We start from the raw sequence: 23,675 nt of genomic DNA, 5'->3' as shown, positions 1-23,675 counted from the left end.
ACACTGTGTTTAACAGGACAGAAACCTGGACTAAAGACACAACTGAGAGAACTAGCCTTGTCTCTTTGAAAATACATTAGGAACACCTAATGCATACTTATCGTGAGGGGCCAATTTCTCCTCTGAACATGACAATGAAACTCTCTTAGAGAAAGGGCTTTTATAGATTCGTCAACTGCAAGACAATTGCAATAGGATTTTTAAAGGCACTTATTTGGGGCTCAGTTTTCAACATTACCATTAACTGCACTGTATAGAATGATACTGTTCATGGCATGTCATATTATAGGAAGACATAATTCCAATGCCTTTATGGTGGAAGAGAATTAGATAGCTCACATCCATTTCAGCACTTGAAACACTTCTCGAAGACCTTTTTAAAAAGATATGCCTGTTTCTGAGACAGAGACAGTTTTATTTAGTTGGGCTTTTTACAGTTGCATTCTGTAAATCTGTGACATCCTGACTTGAAGGTCATCAGGGCCCAGAAAGCCAGCTTTCCAATCCAACCAGAGTTCCAGTTTTGTTTTTCCAGAGTTCATACAGGTGGACCCAAAGGTTTGACCAAAGCTCTCATTGGTCAAATCTTCATTTCTTTATGGGCAGAAGTTACAAGCAGTTCCAAGTCACAGACAGACACGCCAGTTTGCTTCATTCTTAAAAATCCCCTTGGCAGCACTGCAGTAACAGGCCTCTATGAAGTGTCTGTCATGTAGAAATAGGCCTTGATGGCCGGGCGCAGTGGCTCACGCCTGTAATCCCAGTACTTTGGGAGGCCGAGGCGGGCAGATCACAAGGTCAGGAGTTCGAGACCAGCCTGGCCAATATGGTGAAACTCCGTCTCTACTAAATACAAAAAAAAATTAGCCGGGTGTGGTGGCATGTGCCTGTAGTCCCAGCTACTTGGGAGGCTGAGGCAGAAGAATCGCTTGAACCCAGGAGATGGAAGTTACAGTGAGCTGAGATCGCGCCACTGTACTCTAGCCCGGATGACAGAGCGAGACTCCATCTCAAAAAAAAAAAAAAAAAAAAGAAATAGGCCTTGAAGTCCTTGGACCCTCCATGCACTGGAGTATACATTAATTCAAAGTAACACGCGGCAAAGCTTGGAGGATGGATCGAGATGGACTAGAACAGATATTCCAGAGCTTCCCAAGTCACCAAGTTGTTCACTAAATGCTTCACAAGGGTTTCTAGAATTGTGCCTATGATATCCGTACCACAAGGTGTGTTTGAACTGTCTGCTCTAGCTAAGTTAATTCGAATATGTTAAGTGTAAACAGTATGTGGGTGAATTGTATAGTTATGTAATTTATGCAAATTCAGAATGTGATAGACTCTATAGAACAAATGACTCACTTTCTTCCACAAATAAATTGCAAGGGGACAAAAAGGGAAAGGAAACCTATAAACTAAAAGAAACTTAAGATTCATATTAGCGAAGTACAATGTGTGAAGCTTGTTAGGATATTAATTTGAAGATAAAAACTGGTTTTATTTATGAGCCAATGGGAAAAAATAGAACATTTATTGGATATTTAATGAAAATTCGAATTGTTTAATTTTTTTAAGTGTGATAATGATATTGTGGTTCTGAAGGAATGAAGGAATAAAGAGAGAAGAAAAACAAAGGAATTTGGCCTTTATCCTCAGTTCCTGGGAGGTAACCTCTAAACCCTTGAAATTTCCCAAGTGCTAGGAGCATCTTGGTTAGGCAGGGTGGACCCCTCAGACCCTACCTGATAGTTTAAGCTAATAGATGGCTCAGGGTGGAGGCTGGCCTTACCAGAAAGACCAATCACGTAATTAGAAGGTTGGGGCTTTGAGCCACATGATATCAGCCTGCCCTGTGGGAGTAGAGTGTGACTGGAGCTTGAGTTCAACCACATGGGTAATCATTCTACCAACCATCCCTACATAATGAACCTGGCAAAAACTCTGGACACCAAAACCTATGCAAGCTTCCTGGGTTGGCAGTACTCCATGCATGTATTGCCAAATATCTATGCCAGAAGGTTAACACATCCCTGATGACACAGCAGCTTCATATTTGGAACCCTCCCAATCGAGGATTCTTCCCCATGTGTCTCTTATAATTTGCATTCTTTGCCTGTAATAAACATGGCTGTGAGTATATTGGGTTTTGATGAATTCTATGAGTCTTTCTAGCAAATTATTAAAACTGAGAAGCCAAGAGGAGCCTCTGGCTAACAGCTGTCAAGGAAACGGGAACTTTAGTCATACAGCCAAAAGAACCAAATCCTACCACAACCATATTAGTTTTGGGACACCCCCCGGCCCCACCCCAACTTACAGTTGGTATCAGAAATCTTGGGCAGACTTAGCAGTGGAGGACTATGCCCTTAAACTTGAGTCTGGCTACTTCCAGGTAGAAAGAAAAGAGGTCCTGTCTTTGAATATACATATGAAAGCATTTACAGATGAACCAGTATGTCTTAGATCCGCTGCAAAATTACCTAGGGTGTGGGGAGAAGGGAGTTGGGACATAGATTGGCCATGTGGAATCACAGAAGATGGATGCTGGGAACATGAGAGTTTATGAAACTATGAAACTATTGTCTCTGCTTTTGTATGTGATTTAAATTTTCTAAAATGAAAATAACATAATGATCCACGCATTAAAAATATGGATCACTACCCTCCACCATGTGGTAGGCAGAATTCTAAGATGGCTTCCAAGATTCTAGGCCCATGGAATACACACATTTTCAGCCAATTATTCAGTCAAACACTAATCTAGGTGGTGCTGTGAAGGAGTTTGGCCGATGTGATTAAGATCCCGAATCACCTGGCCTTAAGATAGGGTGATTATCCTGGGTCAACTTGACCAAATTAGGTGAGCCCTTTAGAAAGCTGGGACTCTTCTTAGAGAAGAGACTCACAGAGAGATTTGAAGCATAAGAGGGATTCAACAGAAGGCAGGTTCTTCATTGCTGGCTTTGAAGATGGAGGAGGCCACATGGAAGGGAAGGTAGATGGCCTCTAGAAGCCAAGAGGAGCCTCTGGCTAACAGCTAGCAAGGAAACGGGGACTTTAGTGATACAGCTAAAAGAACCAAATCCTACCACAGTCATGTTAGTTTGGAAGAGGACTTCCAGTCCCAGATGGGCATGCAGACAGACAACAACTTGATTTCAATCTTATAAGCTCCTCAACAGAGAACTCAGCTATGTCGTTGTGCCAGACTCCTGACCTATGGGAAAAGTGATCTGAAAAATGTATGCTGTCATAAGCTGTAAAGTTTGTGTTAATTTGTTATGCAGCAATAGAGAACTGATACAATCAATAAAAATAAATTCCAATTATAAAAAACAAACTTTTACACATTTTTGAACCAAATTTAGAAAAATATATTTATGACTGTGGTGCAGGGAAGGATTTCTTTTATTTTCTTTCTTTTTTTTTTTTTTTTTTTTAGGTTACACAATAATTTATTGAGAGCCTCCTCTCCCTTCCCTTGCAGTCTCTAGGTTACTTTTTCTGCTTATAGATTTTGCGCAGCAGCCCCAGAAAGATGGCTGGGGTCAGGGGTGCTGCGTACTGTTCAATGAGACCCATAATGTGGCTGTAACTGTCTTCCTCATATTGCAAGAACACGGCCGGCAGATCCAGCTCCTCATATAGTGCCTTCACCTGGGCCACCTTCTTGGCCTCCTTCTGCCCATAATTCTTCTTCAGGATCTGGTACTGTTCTGGAGTGGCCTGTTGCAGACGCTGAACCACCAGCCAGCTGCATTTGTTGTCCTGGATGTCAGCGCCAACTTTGCTGGTCACACTGGGGTCCCCGAAGAGGTCAAGGTAATCATCCTGAATCTGAAAGAACTCTCCCATGTCCAGCAGAATCTTCTTGGCATTGGCATGGTTCTTCTCGCCATCAATTCCTGCAATGTACATGGCTGCAGCTACAGGAAGGTAGGAGTAGAAAGCTGCCTTGTACTTGACAATAGATTTGTACCTCTTTTCAGTGAATCTGCCAAGACCCACATTGCCCTGAGGGGCTGTGATGAGGTCCAGGGTCTGCCCAATATCAGTCTGATAGGAACTCTGCAGGAAGAGCTGGATTAGGTCCAGGTAATAGGGCTGCTCCAGGCCAGGCGCGGTGGCTCACGCCTGTAATCCCAGCACTTTGGAAAACTGAGGCGGGTGGATCATCTGAGGTTGGGAGTTCGAGACCAGCTTGACCAACATGGAGAAACTCTGACTCTACTAAAAATACGAAATCAGCTATGCATGGTGGCGCATGCCTGTAATCAGAGCTATTTGGGAGGCTGAGGCAGGAGAATCACTTGAACCTGGGAGGTGGAGGTTGCGGTGAGCTGAGTTCATGCCACTGCACTCCAGCCTGGGCACCAAGAGTTAAACTCCATCTCAAAAAAAAAAAAAAAAGAAAGAAAGAAAGAAAGAAAGAAAGAAAGAAAGAAAGAAAGAAAGAAAGAAAGAAAGAAAGAAAGAAAAGAAAAAAGAAAAAGAAAGAAAAGAAAAAATAGGGCTGCTCCGGGCAATAGAGCTTCAGCAGGTGGTAGATACATGCTTCTAGAAGCATAGCATCATTGATGGCATCCAAACCCATGCCAGGCTTCTGATACCACCAAATCTGTCCCTGGGGGGGAGAGGGATGAATCCATGATGTCATCTGCCACCAGGAAGAAAGCTTGCAGCAGTTCCACAAACCAGCCCATGGTCAGGGCCCCCTGGAGACTCTCAGCATCCTGTTTCCTCGGCTCCACCAGTTCCCGGGATGCCACTAGCACCGTCAAACCCTGGTGATACTTGCCTCCAATGGCATTGTATTCCAGGACCTCCTTGAGCTGGGCAATAGCATCTCCTGTCTCTGAGTACCCCATCTCATCCTCAGTCAGCACCCTAACGATCTGGGAGAAGTGCTGAATGAAATCCTGCTTTCCTTGGGCATAAACATCTGATTTCTGGTCTCCATTCATTCTGTGGGAGGAGTAAAGGGCTCTGTTCCTGAATGTGGGTTCCTGCTCAGTCAGGATTTCTTCAAATATAAAAGGCACAAACTCTAAAGGAAAAGGTCAATAAATTCAACTATACTAAAGTTACCTACTTCTGGACTATAAAGGCACCAAAAAATAAAGTGAAAAATAACTCTGTGGAGTAGGAGATGCTATTTACAACACATAAAACTTAAAAAGAATATTTTTAAGAAGCTCCTACAAATCAACGGGGGGAAAAGAAGCCAGCAGAATATGAATTGGTAACTCATAAAAAGGAAGCTTGAAAAGCCAACAACAAAAAGATGTCCAATATGACTATTCATCAGAGAAATGCAAATTAAAACAGTAATAAAATATCATTTTCCCCCATTGGATGGACAAAAGCTAAAAATTCAGATAACACCACGTTTTGGCAAGGATGTAGGGTAACAGAAACCGTCATGTCCTGCTGATAGAAGTGTTAAATTGTATAGGCATTTAGGGAGCAACGTGATAATATCTAGCAAAACTGAAGATGTATATACCCTTTGACCCAGCAGTTCTACTTATGGGAATATATTCTAGAGAAAATCTTATACGTAGGCTCAGGGAAACATATATACAAGTGTCATTGCAACATTATTTGTAATTCAAAAAACTGCAAGAAACCTAAATGTTCATCGACAAGATAATGACATTAATTAACTTTTCATTTTTATCAGTTCTCAAAATGCTCATTTAATCTTGACTGCCGACCCATCTGGAAATGATCTGGGACTATGAACTGCTTATTACACCAGCTCTAAGAGTTACCTGCCATTCTCTGGATTGTTGTCATCCTCAGAAAAATGTTTTCACTGACTGTGATCTTCAAAGAAGGCCTCTGAACCAACAGGGATCAAAAGTGCCCAATATATCTGGAAATCCACTTTTACCCAATGATGAAATGACTTGTTAAAGTGAGCTGGAAATTGCTGTGCTGAAAGAGAATATAGGTAATCCAAGGGATGCAAATGAATGCTTCTAAGCTACTGAGAAAGGAATCTTCTTTTCAAAGGTGCCCCCCAGTCCACGTGATAATTCACTTCATTTAATGAAGCTTAGCATAGTGAAGCTTAGTGTCTAAAAGCCAGTCTGTGGATTCCTCCAAACATACTAGACTGAGGCACCATGTTCCACTGTTCAGAACACATTCAGCTTTGGCCGGGCGCGGTGGCTCACGCCTGTAATCCCAACACCTGAGGTTAGGAGTTAAAGACCAGCCCGGCCAACATGGCGAAACCCTGTCTCTACTAAAAAAATACAAAAATTAGCCGGGCGTGGTGGTGGGTGCCTGTAATGCCAGCTACTCAGGAGGCTGAGGGAGGAGAATCGCTTGAACCCAGGAGGCAGAGGTTGCAATGAGCCAAGATGGCACCATTGCACTCCAGCCTGGGCGGCAAGAGTGAAACTAAACTCCATCTCAATTTAAAAAAATAAAATAAAATAAAATAAACAAAAAAAAAATAAACAGAAACAAACAAAAAGAACACATCCAGCTTTTTAAATCACCTCCAAACTTTGCCATCTTCATTTTGGTTTTATTTATACCTTACTGTCTCAGATGGAAAATGTCTGAGTAAATTTGTCTGAATAATGGCTAGTAAAAGCATGAGATACCCTCAAGAAGCTGCTTATGTATGAATTTAACAAAATAAAGAAACTGGAGAAAGGATTCTTCTGTTGTTCTTTATCTCTTCCTGACAAACTTGTACTTTTAAAGGGATTTTTATGCTCATTCTAGATCCAATTTATATTTTAATTACATCGGATGTTTATAAGGGAGTACATATTGGAAGCAGGTGTACATCATATTATTTATAATTGTTTTTCTTGGATACTATCTAATGCCTTCCATTATAATAATTGACTAAATAGAACTAGCCAAGATACACTTTTCCACTTTTGCTGAGATACAATGGAGTGCTATTTTAAAATTCAAACAATATATTTTCCTAAAATACTCCAATTGCAGTAATGCATGAGATGCTACAAAATGTATATGAGTTTGATTAATCGTTTTATGAATAATCATCACGTAATTACCCAGATTTATCACTTTAAATTAAATGAAAATGATTTCTTGCAAATGTGTACAACTATGGAAGTGTTGACTTTTATTCTCATTTGCTGTTTGAACCATGCCACATTGTGACATGCAAAGTCATTTTCTCTCTGTGCTAATTATCCAAAAGTGAATTAAAGGCGCTTTTCATTTACCTAGGTGTACAAAATCAAAAACTGAATTGCTAAGTCAAAGCACCGAGCAAAGGCTCTAGATTTCTTCCATTCTAACCCTAACGAGTTTTAACATGATGACCATTTTATCAAGCCAAAGAAGGCTTTTCCTGCTTAAAGTAATCACTAAGCTCAAGGAAATAGAGTGTCTAATTATAACCAACTGATGAAAAATTAAAATAACAAATAAGATCCTTTATGTGATACCTGGGGGGCAATAGGCAATACCATATCCTTAAGAAGTTAGTCAAGGAACAAGTGGGGCCGCCCACAGTAGCCTCTCTTTCAGGGCCAGAGCCCTACTCCAACGCAGCATTCGCTCTCCTTTCTCCATCATGTGTCCAAGACATTGGCTGTCCCCTCCCCTCTGGCAGCCTCCACACAGGAGTCCACACCTATTTCTGTGCTCCTGAGATCATTCATTTGGGCCAAAGCATCAGAAACCACCTGGATTTTCTGAGATAGATGTAGAAAGTGCTGGCCGGGCGCGGTGGCTCAAGCCTGTAATCCCAGCACTTTGGGAGGCCGAGACGGGTGGATCACGAGGTCAGGAGATCGAGACTATCCTGGCTAACACGGTGAAACCCCATCTCTACTAAAAAATACAAAAAACTAGCCGGGCGAGGTGGCGGGCGCCTGTAGTCCCAGCTACTCGGGAGGCTGAGGCAGGAGAATGGCCCCGGGAGGCGGAGCTTGCAGTGAGCTGAGATCCGGCCACTGCACTCCAGCCTGGGCGACAGAGCGAGACTCCGTCTCAAAAAAAAAAAAAAAAAAAAAAAAAAAAAAAAAAAAGATGTAGAAAGTGCTTACATCATGCCCCACAGAACAAGCTCCATTTCTCTTACTATTTCTCTCTTTCAGGCCCCGCTTGCTCACTTTGCCACAAGAATGCCTCTTGCTGACGTCTCCTCGCAGGGCTCTGCCACCTCCTATCTTTTGCTTCTCCTGCTTTCTGCTGCCAGATCTTGCCTAGTCCTTAGTATCTCTGCTGGTTCTTACGTAAAGCCATGTAACCCTCCTACAAGTCCAAATTTGTCCCTCATTACTTGCTTAGAAAACAAAGTATTCTCCTTGTGTGGGATCCATCCCCTAAGGGTCTTATGAGGAGTTACAAGTGGGAATAACTAAGAAAAGGTTTTCTGTTGTCTCACATCTATTTACCTGCTCTGGCTACCTCACAGGAATCAGAGATAATGTAACCAGACTCAGGTTCAGCTGCTTGCTGCTTGAAAAGCCAGACACACAAGAAGCAAGGTTTGATGGAAGGAAAGCAGGTTTATTCAAGTGCTAGCAGCTTGGGAGATGGCCACACACTCAAGTGTCAAAAAGTCAGCTCAAATTCTCAGGCTGGCTCAAGGGGTTTTAAGGGAAAGGTGTGCATAGGCTGCAGGTCTGCTTGTCGTTTTCTGATGGCTAGCTTGAGTAATTGACCATCCGGAGGCCTGGTTAGCATCATCTCGTTGGAGGTCAGGTTATGGATTAGCTGTGCACCAATTTCTTCTTGGAAGGAGGAAAATTGCAACTGCCAGTTCCACTTCATGCCTGGATTGTTTCAAGATTAGCCTTTGGAATTCAAAAGCAAACAGGTAAATGGGTAATTTTGTAGCAAGAAACAAATCGAGAAAGGGGTTACTTTTAGAGTAAGCTAACAAACTGGTTATACTGGTTAAAATAATACATGTGAAAGACATTTTTTAGTTATAAAGCACTGTATACTTTTGCTTGATGATTATTTATTCCACTGCCCCCAGTTTACAGGTGATACAACTGAAGCCCAAAGAGGTTAAATAACTTGCCCAAACGTTTAATGACAAAGATTGACTTTAATCCTGGTCTCTAACCCACTGTCCTATAATTCCTTCCATTCATCTGAACTGCTTTGGGTAATTCACAGATTTCTGAAGGCTTTGCTTTCCCTTTCTCCACTAATTTGGGATTAAACATGACCTTTCTCCTAGGGCTTTCTATCACATTCACACACCAGCATGCGGTCATTCACATAGATCTTATTGTTGAGGAAATGGAAGGAAAGGCATTATTCACTCTTCTACTAATTCATTCATTCAACAGATATTTTCTGAGCATCTATTTGGTTCCAGGAGCTGTTTTAAACTCTGAAGACACAGTAGTAATCAAAATAGACAGAAACCCCATGCCCTTGTGGAACTTCCATTCTAGTGGGATGATGAACAAATACATCACATATTTAACATGAAAGATGTTGGCAAATGCTAGGGAGAAAAATAAGCAAGGGAAGGAGGATAGGGAGTGTCAGGGGAAAGAGGAAGGAGGTTGTAATTTTATTTTATTTTTATTTATTTATTTTTTGAGACGGAGTTTTGCTCTTGTTGCCCAGGCTACAGTGCAATGGTGTGATCTCAGCTCACCGCAACCTCCGCCTCCCTAGTTCAAGCAATTCTTCTGCCTCAGCCTCCTAAGTAGCTGGGATTACAGGCATGCACCACCACGCCTGGTTAATTTTGTATTTTTATTTTTATTTTTTATTATACTTTAAGTTCTAGGGTACATGTGCACAATGTGCAGGTTTGATACATAGGTATGCATGTGCCATATTGGTTGGCTGCACCCATCAACTCATCATTTACATTAGGTATTTCTCCTAATGCTATCCCTCCCCCAGTCCCCGACCCCCCAATAGGCCCCGGTGTGTGATATTCCCCGCCCTGTGTCCAAGTGTTCTCATTGTTCAGTTCCCACCTATGAGTGAAAACATGTGGTGTTTGGTTTTCTGTCCTTGCAATAGTTTGCTGAGAATGATGGTTTCCAGCTTCATCCGCGTTCCTGCAAAGGACATGAACTCATCCTTTTTTATGGCTGCATAGTATTCCATGGTGTATATGTGCCACATTTTCTTAATACAGTCTATCATTGATGGACATTTCAGTAATTTTGTATTTTTAGTAGAGATGGGGTTTCTCCGTGTTGGTCAGGCTGGTCTCAAACTCCTGATCTCAGGTGATCCCCCCGCCTCAGCCTCACAAAGTGCTGGGATTACAGGCGTGAGCCATCATGTCTGGCCTGCAATTTTAAATAGGATGGTCACAGAGAAGTCTTCCCTGAGGAGGTGACATTTTGCCAAAGACCTGAAAGACATGAAGAATCAAACCATGCGGCTATGGGGAGAAGAGCACTCCTAGCAGCAGAAACACCAGTGGAAAAGCCCTGCGTGAGAAGTAAGCCAGGTCTGTTGGCGGAGCAGCCAGTGTAGCGGGAACAGAATGAACGGGGGAAAAACAGCAAATAAGGACAGAGAGGTGACATGGATATCATTGTGCAGGTCCTTGGCGGCCATTGTAAGGAATCTGGCCTTTAATCTGAGTGGGATGGCAGGCTGTTGGAGGGATTTGAGCTGAGGAGTGGCTCCCACCCCCACATCACTCCTTCTATTTTCCCCCTCCAGCACCCCTCATTCCAAGTTTTGGGACAAGGGCATCAAGTCATCTGGGTCTGGGTGGGAAGTTCAGGCACCACTTCCCCTTTTCTCTGGGATAGCTGCACTTTGAGTCTGTCTTTTTTGGAAGAAAAAATAAAAGAGCCTAATTAGAGGACACTTGTTTTCCAAGACATCTGTGGGTTGCCTAAAGTCTCTTTGCAGAACAGGAAGGGAAAAACCTAAGAACTATGAGGTTAGGAGAGGCAGCAGACACAGGCAGCTTTGAGGAAGTCAAGGAACAAGGGAAAACTCAGTCCAGAAACCAAAGAATTAATACCTGATACGTGCGTAGGACCATCACACACGTTCAATAGTTGACAATTCCGTGTCCCAGGGACTTAGACAGAGCAGACGGCATTAGCCCTGTCTATCGTGTAATGAGGAATCTTGAACACAGAGATTCCATGATGTGCCACTAGTGTAACCGCCCAAGGGTTTCACCTTGCCCGCTGCCTAGACAGAGTCAATTTATCAAGACAGGGGAATTGCAATAGAGAAAGTAATTCACGCAGAGCCAGCTGTGCGGGAGACGGGAGTTTCATTATTACTCAAATCAATCTCCCTGAGCATTCGGGGAGCAGAGTTTTGTTTTGTTTTGTGTTTTGTTTTTTTGAGATGGAGTCTCGCTTTGTCACCCAGGCTGGAGTGCAGTGGCACAATCTCGGCTCACTGCAACCTCCGCCTCCTGGGTTCAAGCGATTCTCCTGCCTCAGCCTCCCAAGTAGCTGGGATTACAGGAATGTGCCACCATGTCCAGCTAATTTTTGTATTTTTAGTAGAGATGGGTTTCACCATGTTGGCCAGGCTGGTCTTGAACTCCTGACCTCAAGTGATCCACCGGCCTCAGCCTCCCAAAAAAGTACTGGGATTATAGGTGTGAGCCACTCCGCCTGGCAAGGGAGCAGAGTTTTTAAGGACAACTTGGTGGGGTGGCAGTAGGGGAGCTAGTGAGCCAGGAGTGCTGATTGGTCAGGTCAGAGATGAAATCATATAGAGAGTCAAAGCTGTCTTCTTGAACTGAGTTCCTGGGTGGGCGCCACAAGATCAGATGAGCCAGTGTTTCGATCTGGGTGGCGCCAGCTGATCCATCAAATGCAGGGTCTGCAAAATGTCTCTAGCACTGATCTCAGGAGCAGTTTAGGGAGGGTCAGAATCTTGTAGCCTCCAGCTGCATGGCTCCTAAACTATAATTTCCAATCTTACAGCTAATGTTAGTCCTAAAAAGTCAATCTAGTTTCCAGGCAAGAAGAAGGTCTGCTTTGGGAAAGGGCTGTTATCATCTTTGTTTTAAACTATAAACTATAACTCAGCTTCTTCCAAAGTTAGTTCAGCCTATGCCCAAGAATGAACAAAGACAGCTTGGAGGTTAGAAGCAAGATGGAGTCGACTACGTTAGATCTCTTTCACTGTCTCAGTCATAATTTTGCAAAGGCAGTTTCAATCGCACACAGATATAGGGCAGAAGTGGATCCAGAACACAAGTGGCAACTCTGGACTATAGTGCGCCCACACTGTAAGTCCAAAATATTAGAAGAGTCTGAAAGGGGAAGTGGAGGCAGCTCTCCTCAGGAGGAAAGATGGGGCCGTGAGGAGCCAGCTCTTTATGTCATCACACAAACTTCTTACTAACATGAATCAGCAAAAAACAAAGTCAAGAGCTCTTGCTGGGAGAGCAGGGGCCTTGCCCTCCTCGGCATGCCTGATTCATTGTGTGCTCACAAGAAACTCCCCTTGATTATGATCTCCTGGGGACCATGGGCAGGACTTATTCCATTAGATGGGAATGAACCCTGAGCACCTCTCCTAATGGAAGCTATGAGGTGATTTCCCTCTGGAGGATAAGCCAAGCTGGCAGGTTCATTGTAGCCTCAGCCCAGATACAGTTGATGTTGGAGCCTGGGGCTCTGGTCCATCCTTCCCAAGTGTCCTTCCTAACAGGTTCAACGTCTCGAAATCCCTCTTGTACTGAGGCCCCTGTCTCCCACACACTCCCTTTATTTCTTCCCCAAGTCCTGAAGCTCAGAAAGCAGAGTTGGAGGGAGAAGCTGTTGCCTGGGGCCTGAGAAGCTGAGTTTCTGGCCATTGATAAAATTATCCTTCCCCCCAGTGCACCAGGGCTCCCTGACATGGCTATCCCTGCTTATTTTCCCTCCACTAACTGCTCCTAGGCTTCTCATGCTTCCTTATTTGGAGGGGAGGAGTAACAGGGTTACCAGCTGACACCAACACTCTGCCATTTCATCATCACTCATCATTACATGTGTAGTTACCACGTATTGAGAACCTGCTGTGTACATGTCAAGAACTGCATTCAGCGATTTATATATATTTCTCAAAAACTGAAGGGCTGAGATTTTACCCTACTTACTGTTGCTGGAAAGGGGTCCTGATCCAAACCCCAAGAGAGGGTTATTGAATCCTGCACAAGAAAGACTTCGGGGTAAGTCCATGAAGTGAAAGCAAGTTTATTAAGAAAGTAAAGGAGTAAAAGAATGGCTACTCCATAGGCAGAGCCCCCGCATGAGCTGCTGGTTGGCCATTGTTATGGTTATTTCTTGATTATATGCTAAACAAGGGGTGAGCTATTCATGAGTTTTCCGGGAAAGGGGTGGGCAATTCCCATAACTGAGGATTCCTTCCCTTTTTAGACAATATATGATAACTTCCTGACGTTGCCATGGCATTTGTAGACTGTCCTGGCTCTGGTAGGAGTGTCTTTCAGCATGTAAATGAATTACAATTAGTGTATAATGAGCAGTGAGGATGACCAGAGGTCACTTTCATCACCATCTTGATTTTGGTGGGTTTTCCGGCTTCTTTACCACAACCTGTTTTATCAGCAAGGTGTTTATGACCTGTATCTTGTGCCGACTGTCTGTCTCACCCTGTGACTTAGAATGCCCATCCTTCTGGAAATAGAGCCCAATAGGTCTCAGCCTTATTTTACACAACCCCTGTTCAAGATAGAATCACTCTGGTTCAAACAACAACATTATGAAGGAAACCAAACTGATTGCACCCCATAATATACTTCTTTGGCGTATTTCAAGATGGCTATTCAGAGGGGCTGCAAACGGCCGGGTGAGGTGGCTCATGCCTGTAATCCCAGAACTTTGGGAGGCCCAAGTGGGCAGATTACCTGAGGTCAGGAGTTTGAGACTAGCCTGGCCAACGTGGCGAAACCCCGTCTCTACTAAAAATACAAAAAATTAGCCGGGTGTAGTGGCGGGCACCTGTAATCCCAGCTACTCGGGAGGCTGAGGCTGGAGAATCACTTGAACCCGGGAGGCAGAGGTTGCAGTGTGCCAAGATCGCACCACTGCACTGCAGCCTGGGTAATAGAGTGAGACTCTGTCTCAAAAAAAAAAAAAATGTGTGATATATATATAATTTTTTGTTTTTTTTAAAGAAGGGCATCTCCCTCCCTCTGGAGGATTTAAAACTGGAAAGGCAGGACATGCCCTCCACATCCCTGAGGCGTGTGGTGGTCCTGGGTGGGGGCCTGGGGTAACTTCTAACAAAGACTACCCAGCAGGGCAGTTTTTTTCCCCGATTTCTCTCTCTCTCTCTCTCTCTCTCTCTCTCTCTCTCACACACACACACACACACACACACACACGCGCGCGCAAGAATAAGTTGCTAGCAGATAAAATTTCTTATAAATTGTTTTCCCTGTGCTTGCTTGCTACTGCTTATCTGCTAGAAGTCAACGAAATTTTAAAAAGTATAAATGAAATATTAAGAGAAAACAGCCAGGTGTGGTGGCTCACACCTGTAATCCTAGCACTTGGAGAGGCCGAGGTGGGTGGATCACTTAAGGTCGGGAGTTTGAGACTAGCCTGGCCAACATGGTGACACCCTATCTCTACTAAAAATACAAAAATTAGCCGGGAATGGTGGTGCGCACCTGTAGTCCCTGCCACTCGGGAGGCTGAGGTGGGAGAATCACTAGAGCCCGGGAGGTGGAGGTTACAGTGAGCCAAGATCACACCACTGCACTGCAGCCTGAGCGACAGAGCAAGACTCCATCTCCAAAAAAAAAAAAGAAAGAAAGAAAGAAAACAGTTGTGCTTTCTTAGGGATATGTTTGCTACTGGGTGTGGTTTTTTTTCTTAATATTACTTAAAATATAGTTGGGTTTTTGGTTAATCATTCCAAATTGCTCTAAGGTAATTAAACATCCCAGGACTATAGTTAGTGACAATATATTATATAGTTTCTGATAGTCAGGAGGAGGATATTGAATGTTCCCAACACAAAGAAATGATAGATATTTAAGAAGATGAATATGCCAATTACCTTGATTTGATCACTATGTATGTATTATATGTATTGAAACATCACTATGTACCCCATAAATATGTACAATTATTTTTTAATTTTCCATTTAGAAAAAGAAAGAAAAAGAAAAAAATCCCGAAGAGCACCCTATGTCTTTCCACAAAGAGTAAGCTGATTCTAGAAGCTCCCCTGCCTCAGTCAGCCACAGGATCCCTGGTGGGAGCTCAGGATGGAACACAATTTGTCACATTTTGGGGGGCTTAATAAGCAAGAATTGAACCAGTTAGGCTGAGGCAGAGCAGGGGAAAGAAGATGACAAGACAGACAGGTATGAAATGGGGAACCAGTCCCAGGAGGATTTAAATGCCAGGATGGATTTTATTCTAGCAAACAGACAAAGGTTTGAAGGTTTTTGAGCTGAGGATGACTTAATAAAAGTATAAAATGTACTAGGAAGCTGTATCTTCCACCATACAGGGAATGGACTCCAACGGAAAGGTCCTAGACACAGTGGTTCTCTACCCTCACTGCATATTAGAATTACTCAGGGAGCTTTATAAAAATCCCGATGCCCCAGCCCTACCCAGGCCAATTAAGTTACTCCGGGAGTGGTGCCCAGGTACTAATACTTTTTCAAAGCTCTTCAGGTGAATGACTGCTAAGGGGTATGAGGTTTCTTTGGGAGTGATGAAAATATTCCGGAATTAGATAGTGGTGATGGTTGTGCAACTTGGTGAATATACTAAAAATATCACTGAGCTGTACACTTTAAAAGGGTGAATTTTATGCTATGTGAATTATATCTCAATAAAAGGAAGAAAGAGAAAGGAACGAAGAAGGAAAGAAGGAAAGGGGAAGAAGGGAAGGGGGGAGGAAGGAAGGAAGGAAGGAAGGAAGGAAGGAAGGAAGGAAGGAAGGAAGGAAGGAAGGAAGGAAGGAAGGAAGGAAGGAAGGAGACGGGAAGGAAGGAAGAGGGGGAAGGAAGGAAGGGAGGGGGGAAGGAAGGAAGGAGGGAAGGAAGGAGGGAAGGAAGGAGGGAAGGAAGGAGGGAAGAAAGGAAGGGGAGGGAAGGAAGGAAGGAAGGGGAAGGAAGGAGGGAAGGAAGGAAGGGAGGGAGGGAGGGAAGGAACAAAAAGAGAAAGAGGGGAGAAGGAGAGAAGCTGGGAGGGCAAGAGAAGGGGGCAGAAAAAGAGGGAAGGGGCCAACCGTGGTGGCTCTAGCCTGTAATCCCAGCACTTTGGGAGGCCAAGGCAGGTGGATCACGAGGTCAGGAGTTCAAGACCAGCCTGGCCAAGATGGTGAAACCTCGTCTCTACTAAAACTACAAAAAATTAGCTGGGCATGGTGGTGGGCACCTGTGATCCCAGCTACTCGGGAGGCTGAGGCAAGGGCATTGCTTGAACCCGGGAGGCGGAGATTGCAGTGAGCCGAGATCATGCCACTGCACTCCAGCCTGGACAAAAGAGCAAGACTCCGTCTCAAAAACAAAAAAAAGAAAGAAAAAGAGGAAAGGAAAGACAGAAAGAGAGAGAGTGAACTCCCCAGCAGATTGCAATATGCAGCCAGAGTAGACAGCCACTGGTCTAGAGAAAAGGAGAGTTCTGCTATGATTCAGATCCAAAAGTATGGGGCCAGCAGTGGGGCAAGTCCCAGTGGAAGAGTCAGCTGTAAGGCACGGTACAGAGGAAACTGGCCAGCAGTACAGTATTCAATGTCTGATTGGTTGCAGAAGGTGAGGAAAATAAAACAGAAGGTAAAGACTTAAGCTAATGTTTTCAGCCTCAGTGACTGAAGAAACACAGATTTGACGCGGGGAGGGAGAAACAGCCAGAGATTAGTTACATTTAGACGTGTTGAGGGCAGCACGGTGGCTCACACCTGTGATCCCAGCACTTTGGGAGGCTGAGGCGGGTGGATCACGAGGTCAGGAGTTCAAGACCAGCCTGGCAACATGGCGATACCCTGTCTGTACTAAAAATACAAAAATTAGCCGAGCATGGTAGCACCCGCCTGTAATCACAGCTACTTGGGAGGCTGAGGCAGGAGAATCACTTGAACCCTGGAGGCGGAGGTTGCAGTGAGCTGAGATTGCACCAACACACTCCAGCCTGGATGACAGAGAGAGATTCCATTAAAAAAAAAAAAAAAAAAAAAAGACATGTTAAATTCCAGCTGTCGCAAAGAATTTCAGATGTTCTGCAAACAACTGCAGGTTGAAATAAATAAAAGCTATACACTATGACCACAAGACAGGAAGCAGGATATAGGGCCGGGTGCAGTGGCTCATGCCTGTAATCCCAGCACTTTGGGAGGCCGAGGCGGGCAGATCACGAGGTCAGGAGTTCAAGACAAGCCTGACCAACATGGTGAAACCCTGTCTCTACTAAAAATACAAAAAGTAGCCAAGTGTGGTGGTGCACACCTGTAATGCCAGCTACTCAGGAGGCTGAGGCAGGAGAATCGCTTGAATCTGGGAGACAGAGGTTGCAGTGAACCGAGATCGTGCCATTGCACTCCAGCCTGGGTGACAGGTCAGACTCTGTCTCAGAAAAAAAAAAATGGAAGCAGGATATAAAGCAATGATATCCTATCTGCCACTTATAACTGTATGAGTTTAAACAAGCTACTAACCTCTCTGAACATGCTTCCATATCTGTGAAATGTGGTTAGTAATACCTGCCCTGCCCACCTCACAAAGTTTTCATATGAGTGAAATGAACATTAAAGAGCTTGGAAAACTATAAAGTGTTACACAGCTGTAAGGTGTAGGACATATGGTCACATGATTTTTCAACCAAGGTACAAAAGAAATTCAATGGAGAGAAAAAGTCATTGTCAATAAATAGTGGTCGGCCTGGCCAATGTGGTGAAACCCTGTCTCTACTAAAAATACAAAAATTAGCCAGGCGTGGTGGCGCATGCCTGTAATCCCAGCTACTCGGGAGGCTGAGGCAGGAGAATCGCTTGAACCCGGGAGGTGGAGGTTGTTGTGAGCCAAGATCATGCCATTGCACTCCAGCCTGGGCAACAAGAGTGAAACTGCCCCTCAAAAAAAATTTAAAAAATAAAATAATCTAATTCAACATAAAATGATTTGTGTGGATTACTTAATCAGCACTATATTTAGCTGCCATAACTAAAAAAGGACAGAAGTTATGAGAGAACTACTTACTTAGGCTTTCACTGCCATGAAAATTTAGTCTTTAGCTTATAAAACTTATCTCCACATTAAATTCTGCATGAACCTTGCAACTGAGTAAAACCAAACTGCACCTCATATCAAACACTATGTGCATAATCGAATTTTTGCAAACCTAATCATAATCTAAACCTAGAGTCAGCAAGCTTTTTTAAAAAGGACCAGATAGCAAATATTTTAGGCTTTGCAGCCCATATGGTCCCCGTGGCAACTCTTCAGCTCTGCTGTTGTTGCACAAAAGCAGCCATGGACAATATGTAAACAAATGGGCAGTGTGGCTGTGTTCCAATAAAACTTTATTTACAAAAACAGACAGCAGGGTAGATTTGGTCTACAGGCTATAGTTTACTGACCCCTAATCCAAACATACTAGAAAACAGCTTGTTATGTAAACTAAATTTGAAAGGTGCTGTTAAAATTACATTAAAAATTTCTTTCATAATGTACTTTCCACATCCCCACCCCTGCACACTTTTCTTTCTTTTTTGTAAATTGAACTTAGAATATTGGATATGCTGCAAACAAAGCAAATCCATACCAAATGTCACTGTGACTGGAAGCACTCTTATTTTGCTTAGTCTCCTAACGTGAAATAAATCTGTGTCTAAATTGTCTCAGAAAGATGACAATTTGATGATCCACTAAGAGCTACAAGAAAGTTTGATCCAAAATTGCCTTAATAATCTATATTATCCTCAAAATAAAATCATTTTTTCTTACACCTAACCCCAACCTTCTCGACCTATCTTCCGTAGAAAGAGTAAACATCCAGCTTTTCACTTCCTTCAGTATTAACCACCTCTGGATGATAATTCATTCACAAAGTCAGCCTGAGATCATCAAGGATCACTTGGCTGTAGGTAGCATGTCCCCTTGGACAGCCCTTTAAAGCCACAAGTATTTTCATAGAGGCAGTGATGTCTTAGCATAACATCTGTAATCTCTTATGCTTTTTTCTTTTTCTTTTTTTTTTTTTTTTTGAGACAGAATCTAGCTCTGTCTCCCAGGCTGGAGTACAGTGGCGTGATCTCAGCTCACTGCAACCTCCAACTCCTGGGTACAAGCAATTATCTTGTCTCGGCCTCCCAATAGCTGGGATTACAGGTGCCCACCACCATGCACAGCTAACTTTTGTTTGTTTGTTTGTTGTTGTTGTTGTTTTGTTTTTGAGACAGTTTTGCTCTTGTTGCCCAGGCTGGAGTGCAGTGGCACGATCTTGGCTCACTGCAACCTCCGCCTCCCAGGTTCAAGCAACTCTTCTGCCTCAGCCTCACAAGTAGCTGGGATTACAGGCGCCTGCCACCACACCTGGCTAATTTTTTGTATCTTTAGTAGAGATGGGGTTTCACCATGTTGGCCATGGCTGGTCTCGAACTCCTAGACTCAAGTGATCCACCTGCCTCAGCCTCCCAAAGTGCTGGGATTACAGGTGTGAGCCACCATGCCAGACTAATTTTTGTATTTTTAGTAGAGATGGAGTTTCACCATGTTGGCCAGGCTGGTCTCAAACTCCTGACCTCAGGCGATCCACTAGCCTCGGCCTCCCAAAGTGCTGGGATTACAGGCATGAGCTACCGTACCCGGCCAGAAATGTGTCACTTTTTTAAAAAAAAACATGCTTACAAAAAAAAATTTTGCTGTCACATCAAAGCTTCATAAGATTCTTGGCTTCTCTAGACATCATGGAACCTCTGGGTTGTGGATAACATTCTCATCTTGTTTGAGCAGGTGGTTTCACAGGTGTATACTTACATAAAAATTCATTGAGTTGTACACATAAGACTTGTGCCCTTTACTGTATGTAGGCTACACTTCAATTTTTATTTTTTTTTATTTTTTTTTGTTGAGATGGAGTTTTGCTCTGTCGCCCACGGTGGAGTGCAGTGGTGCAATCTCGGCTCACTGCAAGCTCCACCTCCCGGGTTCAGGCCATTCTCCTGCCTCAGCCTCCGGAGTATCTGGGACTACAGGCGCCCGCCACCACGCCTGGGTCAGTTTTTTAAAGGGCATGGTACGGGACAGTGTGCGCAGAAGGCTTCTATCTGCATAAAAAGGAGCAGGGAGATTCTCTGTAAGTACATGCTTGGATAGGCATATAATGTGTCTGGAATGATGCACAATAATCTGACAACATTGGTTGTTTAGGGGCACTTAGGGAGGATGTAGGAACGATAAAGACTCATTTGTACTATATACTGTCCTGTGTCTGGTGAATTTTTGCTGTACAAATGGGTTTGCCTATTTTAAAAATTAGCGAATAGACCATCTCAAGGAAAAAGAAACAAAACCACAAAGTTCTCATGAATGTATCAAAATCAATCCAGTGAGTCGGTCAGTGATACTCTGAGGGAGTGCAATGATGTGCAATGATGAGGGAAAACTTTCCTTTTTCTTTTCTTTTCTTTTCTTTTTTTTTTCTTTTTTGGAGATAGAGTTTCACTCTTGTTGCCCAGGCTGGAGTGCAATGGCGCGATCTCACTGCAACCTCCGCCAAGGGGGAGACTTTCAAATACACTATTCTATCTTTCCAGTTTCAGGAGAAACGATGAGGATTTGCGCTCCCTTTGCTCTCCACTGTAGTTGATATGACAGTCAGCTAATAATGACAGACAGGGATGAGGTTGGTGAAAACATGGAAGAGAAATAAACATGCATTGATAATTACCATGAATGAATAATTGTGATTAGATATGATTTTTTATTTTTGCTTTTGTCTTTCAACCCTTTGCTTTCCTTCTATTTTTGTTCTTCTCAGATATATGTATGACATCGAAAGTGGAGATGAGGGCCAGGCATGATGGCTCATGCCTGTAATCCCAGCACTTCGGGAGGCCGAGGTGGGCAGATCACCTGAGGTCAGGAGTTTGAGACCAGACTGGCCAACATGGCGAAACCCCGTCTCTACTAAAAATACAAAAAAATTAGCCGGATGTGGTGGCGCATTCCTGTAATCCCAGCTGCTTGGGAGGCTGAGGTACGAGAATTGCTTGAACCTGGGAGCAGTGAGCTGAGATCACACCACTGTACTGTACTCCAGTTTGGATAACAGAGTGAGACTCTGTCTCAAAAAAAAAAAGAAGGAATAAAGAAAGAAAAAGAAAAGAAAGAAAGAAAAGAAAGAAAGAAAGAAAGAAAGAAAGAAAGAAAGAAAGAAAGAAAGAAAGAAAGAAAGAAAGAAAGAAAGAAAGAAAGGAGAGAGAAAGAAAGAAAGAAAGAAAGAAAGAAAGAAAGAAAGAAAGAAAGAAAGAAAGAAAGAAAGAAAGAAAGAAAGAAAGAAAGAAAGAAAGAAAGAAAGAGAGAAAGAGAGAAAGTAGAGATGAGAAATTCAGAGAAAATTGTTCAGATTACCTAAACCAAGATGCCATTGGAATTAAGGAAGCATATGCAAAAACTGAGAAAATACTATAGAGGAATCCATACGCCTGTTTCAGACTCCTATTCCCTTTCCTAACTAACTTCAGAGACGATGTGTTCATCCTCTAGGTGGTGTTTTTGTGTGGCGGTTGTCATCTTGAAACCACTGAGTTATCTTGTTATCGGCAGATTTCAGAGCACTTAGTAAGAAAATACATGATTATTGGCCGGGCGCGGTGGCTCAAGCCTGTAATCCCAGCACTTTGGGAGGCCGAGGCGGGCGGATCACGAGGTCAGGAGATCGAGACCATCCTGGCTAACACGGTGAAACCCCGTCTCTACTAAAAATACAAAAAAAAAAAAACTAGCCGGGCGCGGTGGCGGGCGCCTGTAGTCCCAGCTACTCGGGAGGCTGAGGCAGGAGAATGGCGTAAACCCGGGAGGCGGAGCTTGCAGTGAGCTGAGATCCGGCCACTGCACTCCAGCCCGGGTGACAGAGCAAGACTCCGTCTCAAAAAAAAAAAAAAAAAAAAAAAAAGAAAATACATGATTATTTTAGATGTAAATGAGAAAAATGAGGAACAGAAAAAATTAAATGATGAGCCCAAGATACCTCAGTAAAATAATTTTATAAGCCGAACAAGGGTTGTTAAACAAAAACCTCAAAAAAACTTTTCTTTCTTGAATTGTACTTTTTTTTTTTTTTTAAATCTCTCTCTTTCACCCAGGCTGGAGTGCAGTGGCACGATCCTGGCTCACTGCAACCTTCTCCTCCCGGGCTCAAGCGATTCTCCTGCCTCAGCCTCCTGAGTAGCTGGGATTACAGGTGCCCACTGCCATGCCTGGCTAATTTTTGTATTTTTAGTAGAGACAGGGTTTCGCCATGTTGGCCAGGCTGGTCTCAAACTCCTGACCTCAAGCAGTCCGCCTGCCTTGGCCTCCCAAAGTGCCGGGATTATAGGCATGAACCACCATGCTCAACCTTCATTTTATTTTAGATTTTGCCCAAATACTGAACATTTTACCCAATAGGTAATTTTTCAACCCTCCCCCTTTTGGAGTCCCCTGTGTCTATTATTTCCATCTTTATGTCCATGTGTACCTATTGTTTAGCTCCCACTTATAAGTGAGAACATCAGTACTTGATTTTCTGTTTCTGAGTTGGTTCACTGAGATAATGGCCTCTACCTCCATCTATGTTGCTGCAAAGGACAGGATTTCGTTCTTTTTTGTGGCTATGTAGTATTCCATGATGTATATATACCACTGTTTTTTTAAATTACTTTTTCTTTTTTGAGACAAGGTCTTGTTCTGTCACCCAGGCTGGAGTACAGTAGCACAATCACAGCTCACTGCAGCCTTGATCTCCTGGGCTCAAGCTATCCTCCAACTTCAGCCTCCCAAGTAGCTGGGACTATAGGCATGCACCATCATGCCCGGCTGATTTTTTTTTTTTTTTTTAATTTTTAGTAGAGACAAGATCTCACTATGTTGCCCAGGCTGGTCTCAAACTCCTGAGCTCAAGTAGTCCTACCAGTCTTGGCCTCCCAAAGTGCTGGGATTACAGGCATGTGCCACCACGCCCAGCTAATTTTTGTATTTTTAGTGGAGACGGGATTTCACCATGTTGGCCAGGCTGGTCTCGAACTCCTGACCTCGGGTGATCCACCCGCCTCGGCCTCCCAAAGTGCTGGGATTACAGGCGTGAGCCACCGTGCCCAGCCAGTAGCATATTTTATTTCCAGAAAGTAGGCATGTGTATGCAGCAGTGAATATACACACCCAGAGAGTCCATCCTTAAAACAGAATTTATAATCATTTAGGGGGAAGTGCACTGATATCTGTCATTCACTTCAAAATATGTCAAAAACAGAGAAGATGGATAAAGCAATAAATAGATGGATAGATATATGATAAAAAGCAAGTCCAGTAAAATTTTAATTGTAGAATCTAGGTGGTAGGTAGATGAGTGTTTATTGTAGCATTCTTTCAGCTTCTCTGTATTTTTGAAAATCTTCACAGTAAAATGTTAGGAAAAAAGAATTCATGCGTATTTAACTATCATAGCTAGGAAATCAAGAGGTTCAATTCACTTAATTATCTTACAGGAAAAAAAATGCAGAAAAAGATCTTTGTCAAACACCAGACACGG

General features: G+C 43.3%; 1 protein-coding gene across 1 annotated transcript; it reads right to left on the bottom strand.

The window, feature by feature from the left end:
* Nucleotides 1-3,492: 3,492 nt before the first annotated feature.
* LOC105463444 (farnesyl pyrophosphate synthase-like) lies at nt 3,493-4,979 on the bottom strand. Its single transcript, XM_011710524.2, is given in 3 exon segments — nt 3,493-4,112; nt 4,522-4,627; nt 4,629-4,979. Coding segments are annotated over 3 exon segments (1,059 nt in total). The 5' UTR covers nt 4,962-4,979.
* Between the last annotated feature and the right edge of the window lie 18,696 nt (nt 4,980-23,675).

The sequence above is a fragment of the Macaca nemestrina genome, chromosome X (genome assembly GCF_043159975.1).
Source record: "Macaca nemestrina isolate mMacNem1 chromosome X, mMacNem.hap1, whole genome shotgun sequence".
Lineage (NCBI taxonomy): Eukaryota > Metazoa > Chordata > Mammalia > Primates > Cercopithecidae > Macaca > Macaca nemestrina.
Note: the sequence above shows the minus strand (reverse complement) of the source record. Positions and strands in the feature narration are given on the sequence as shown.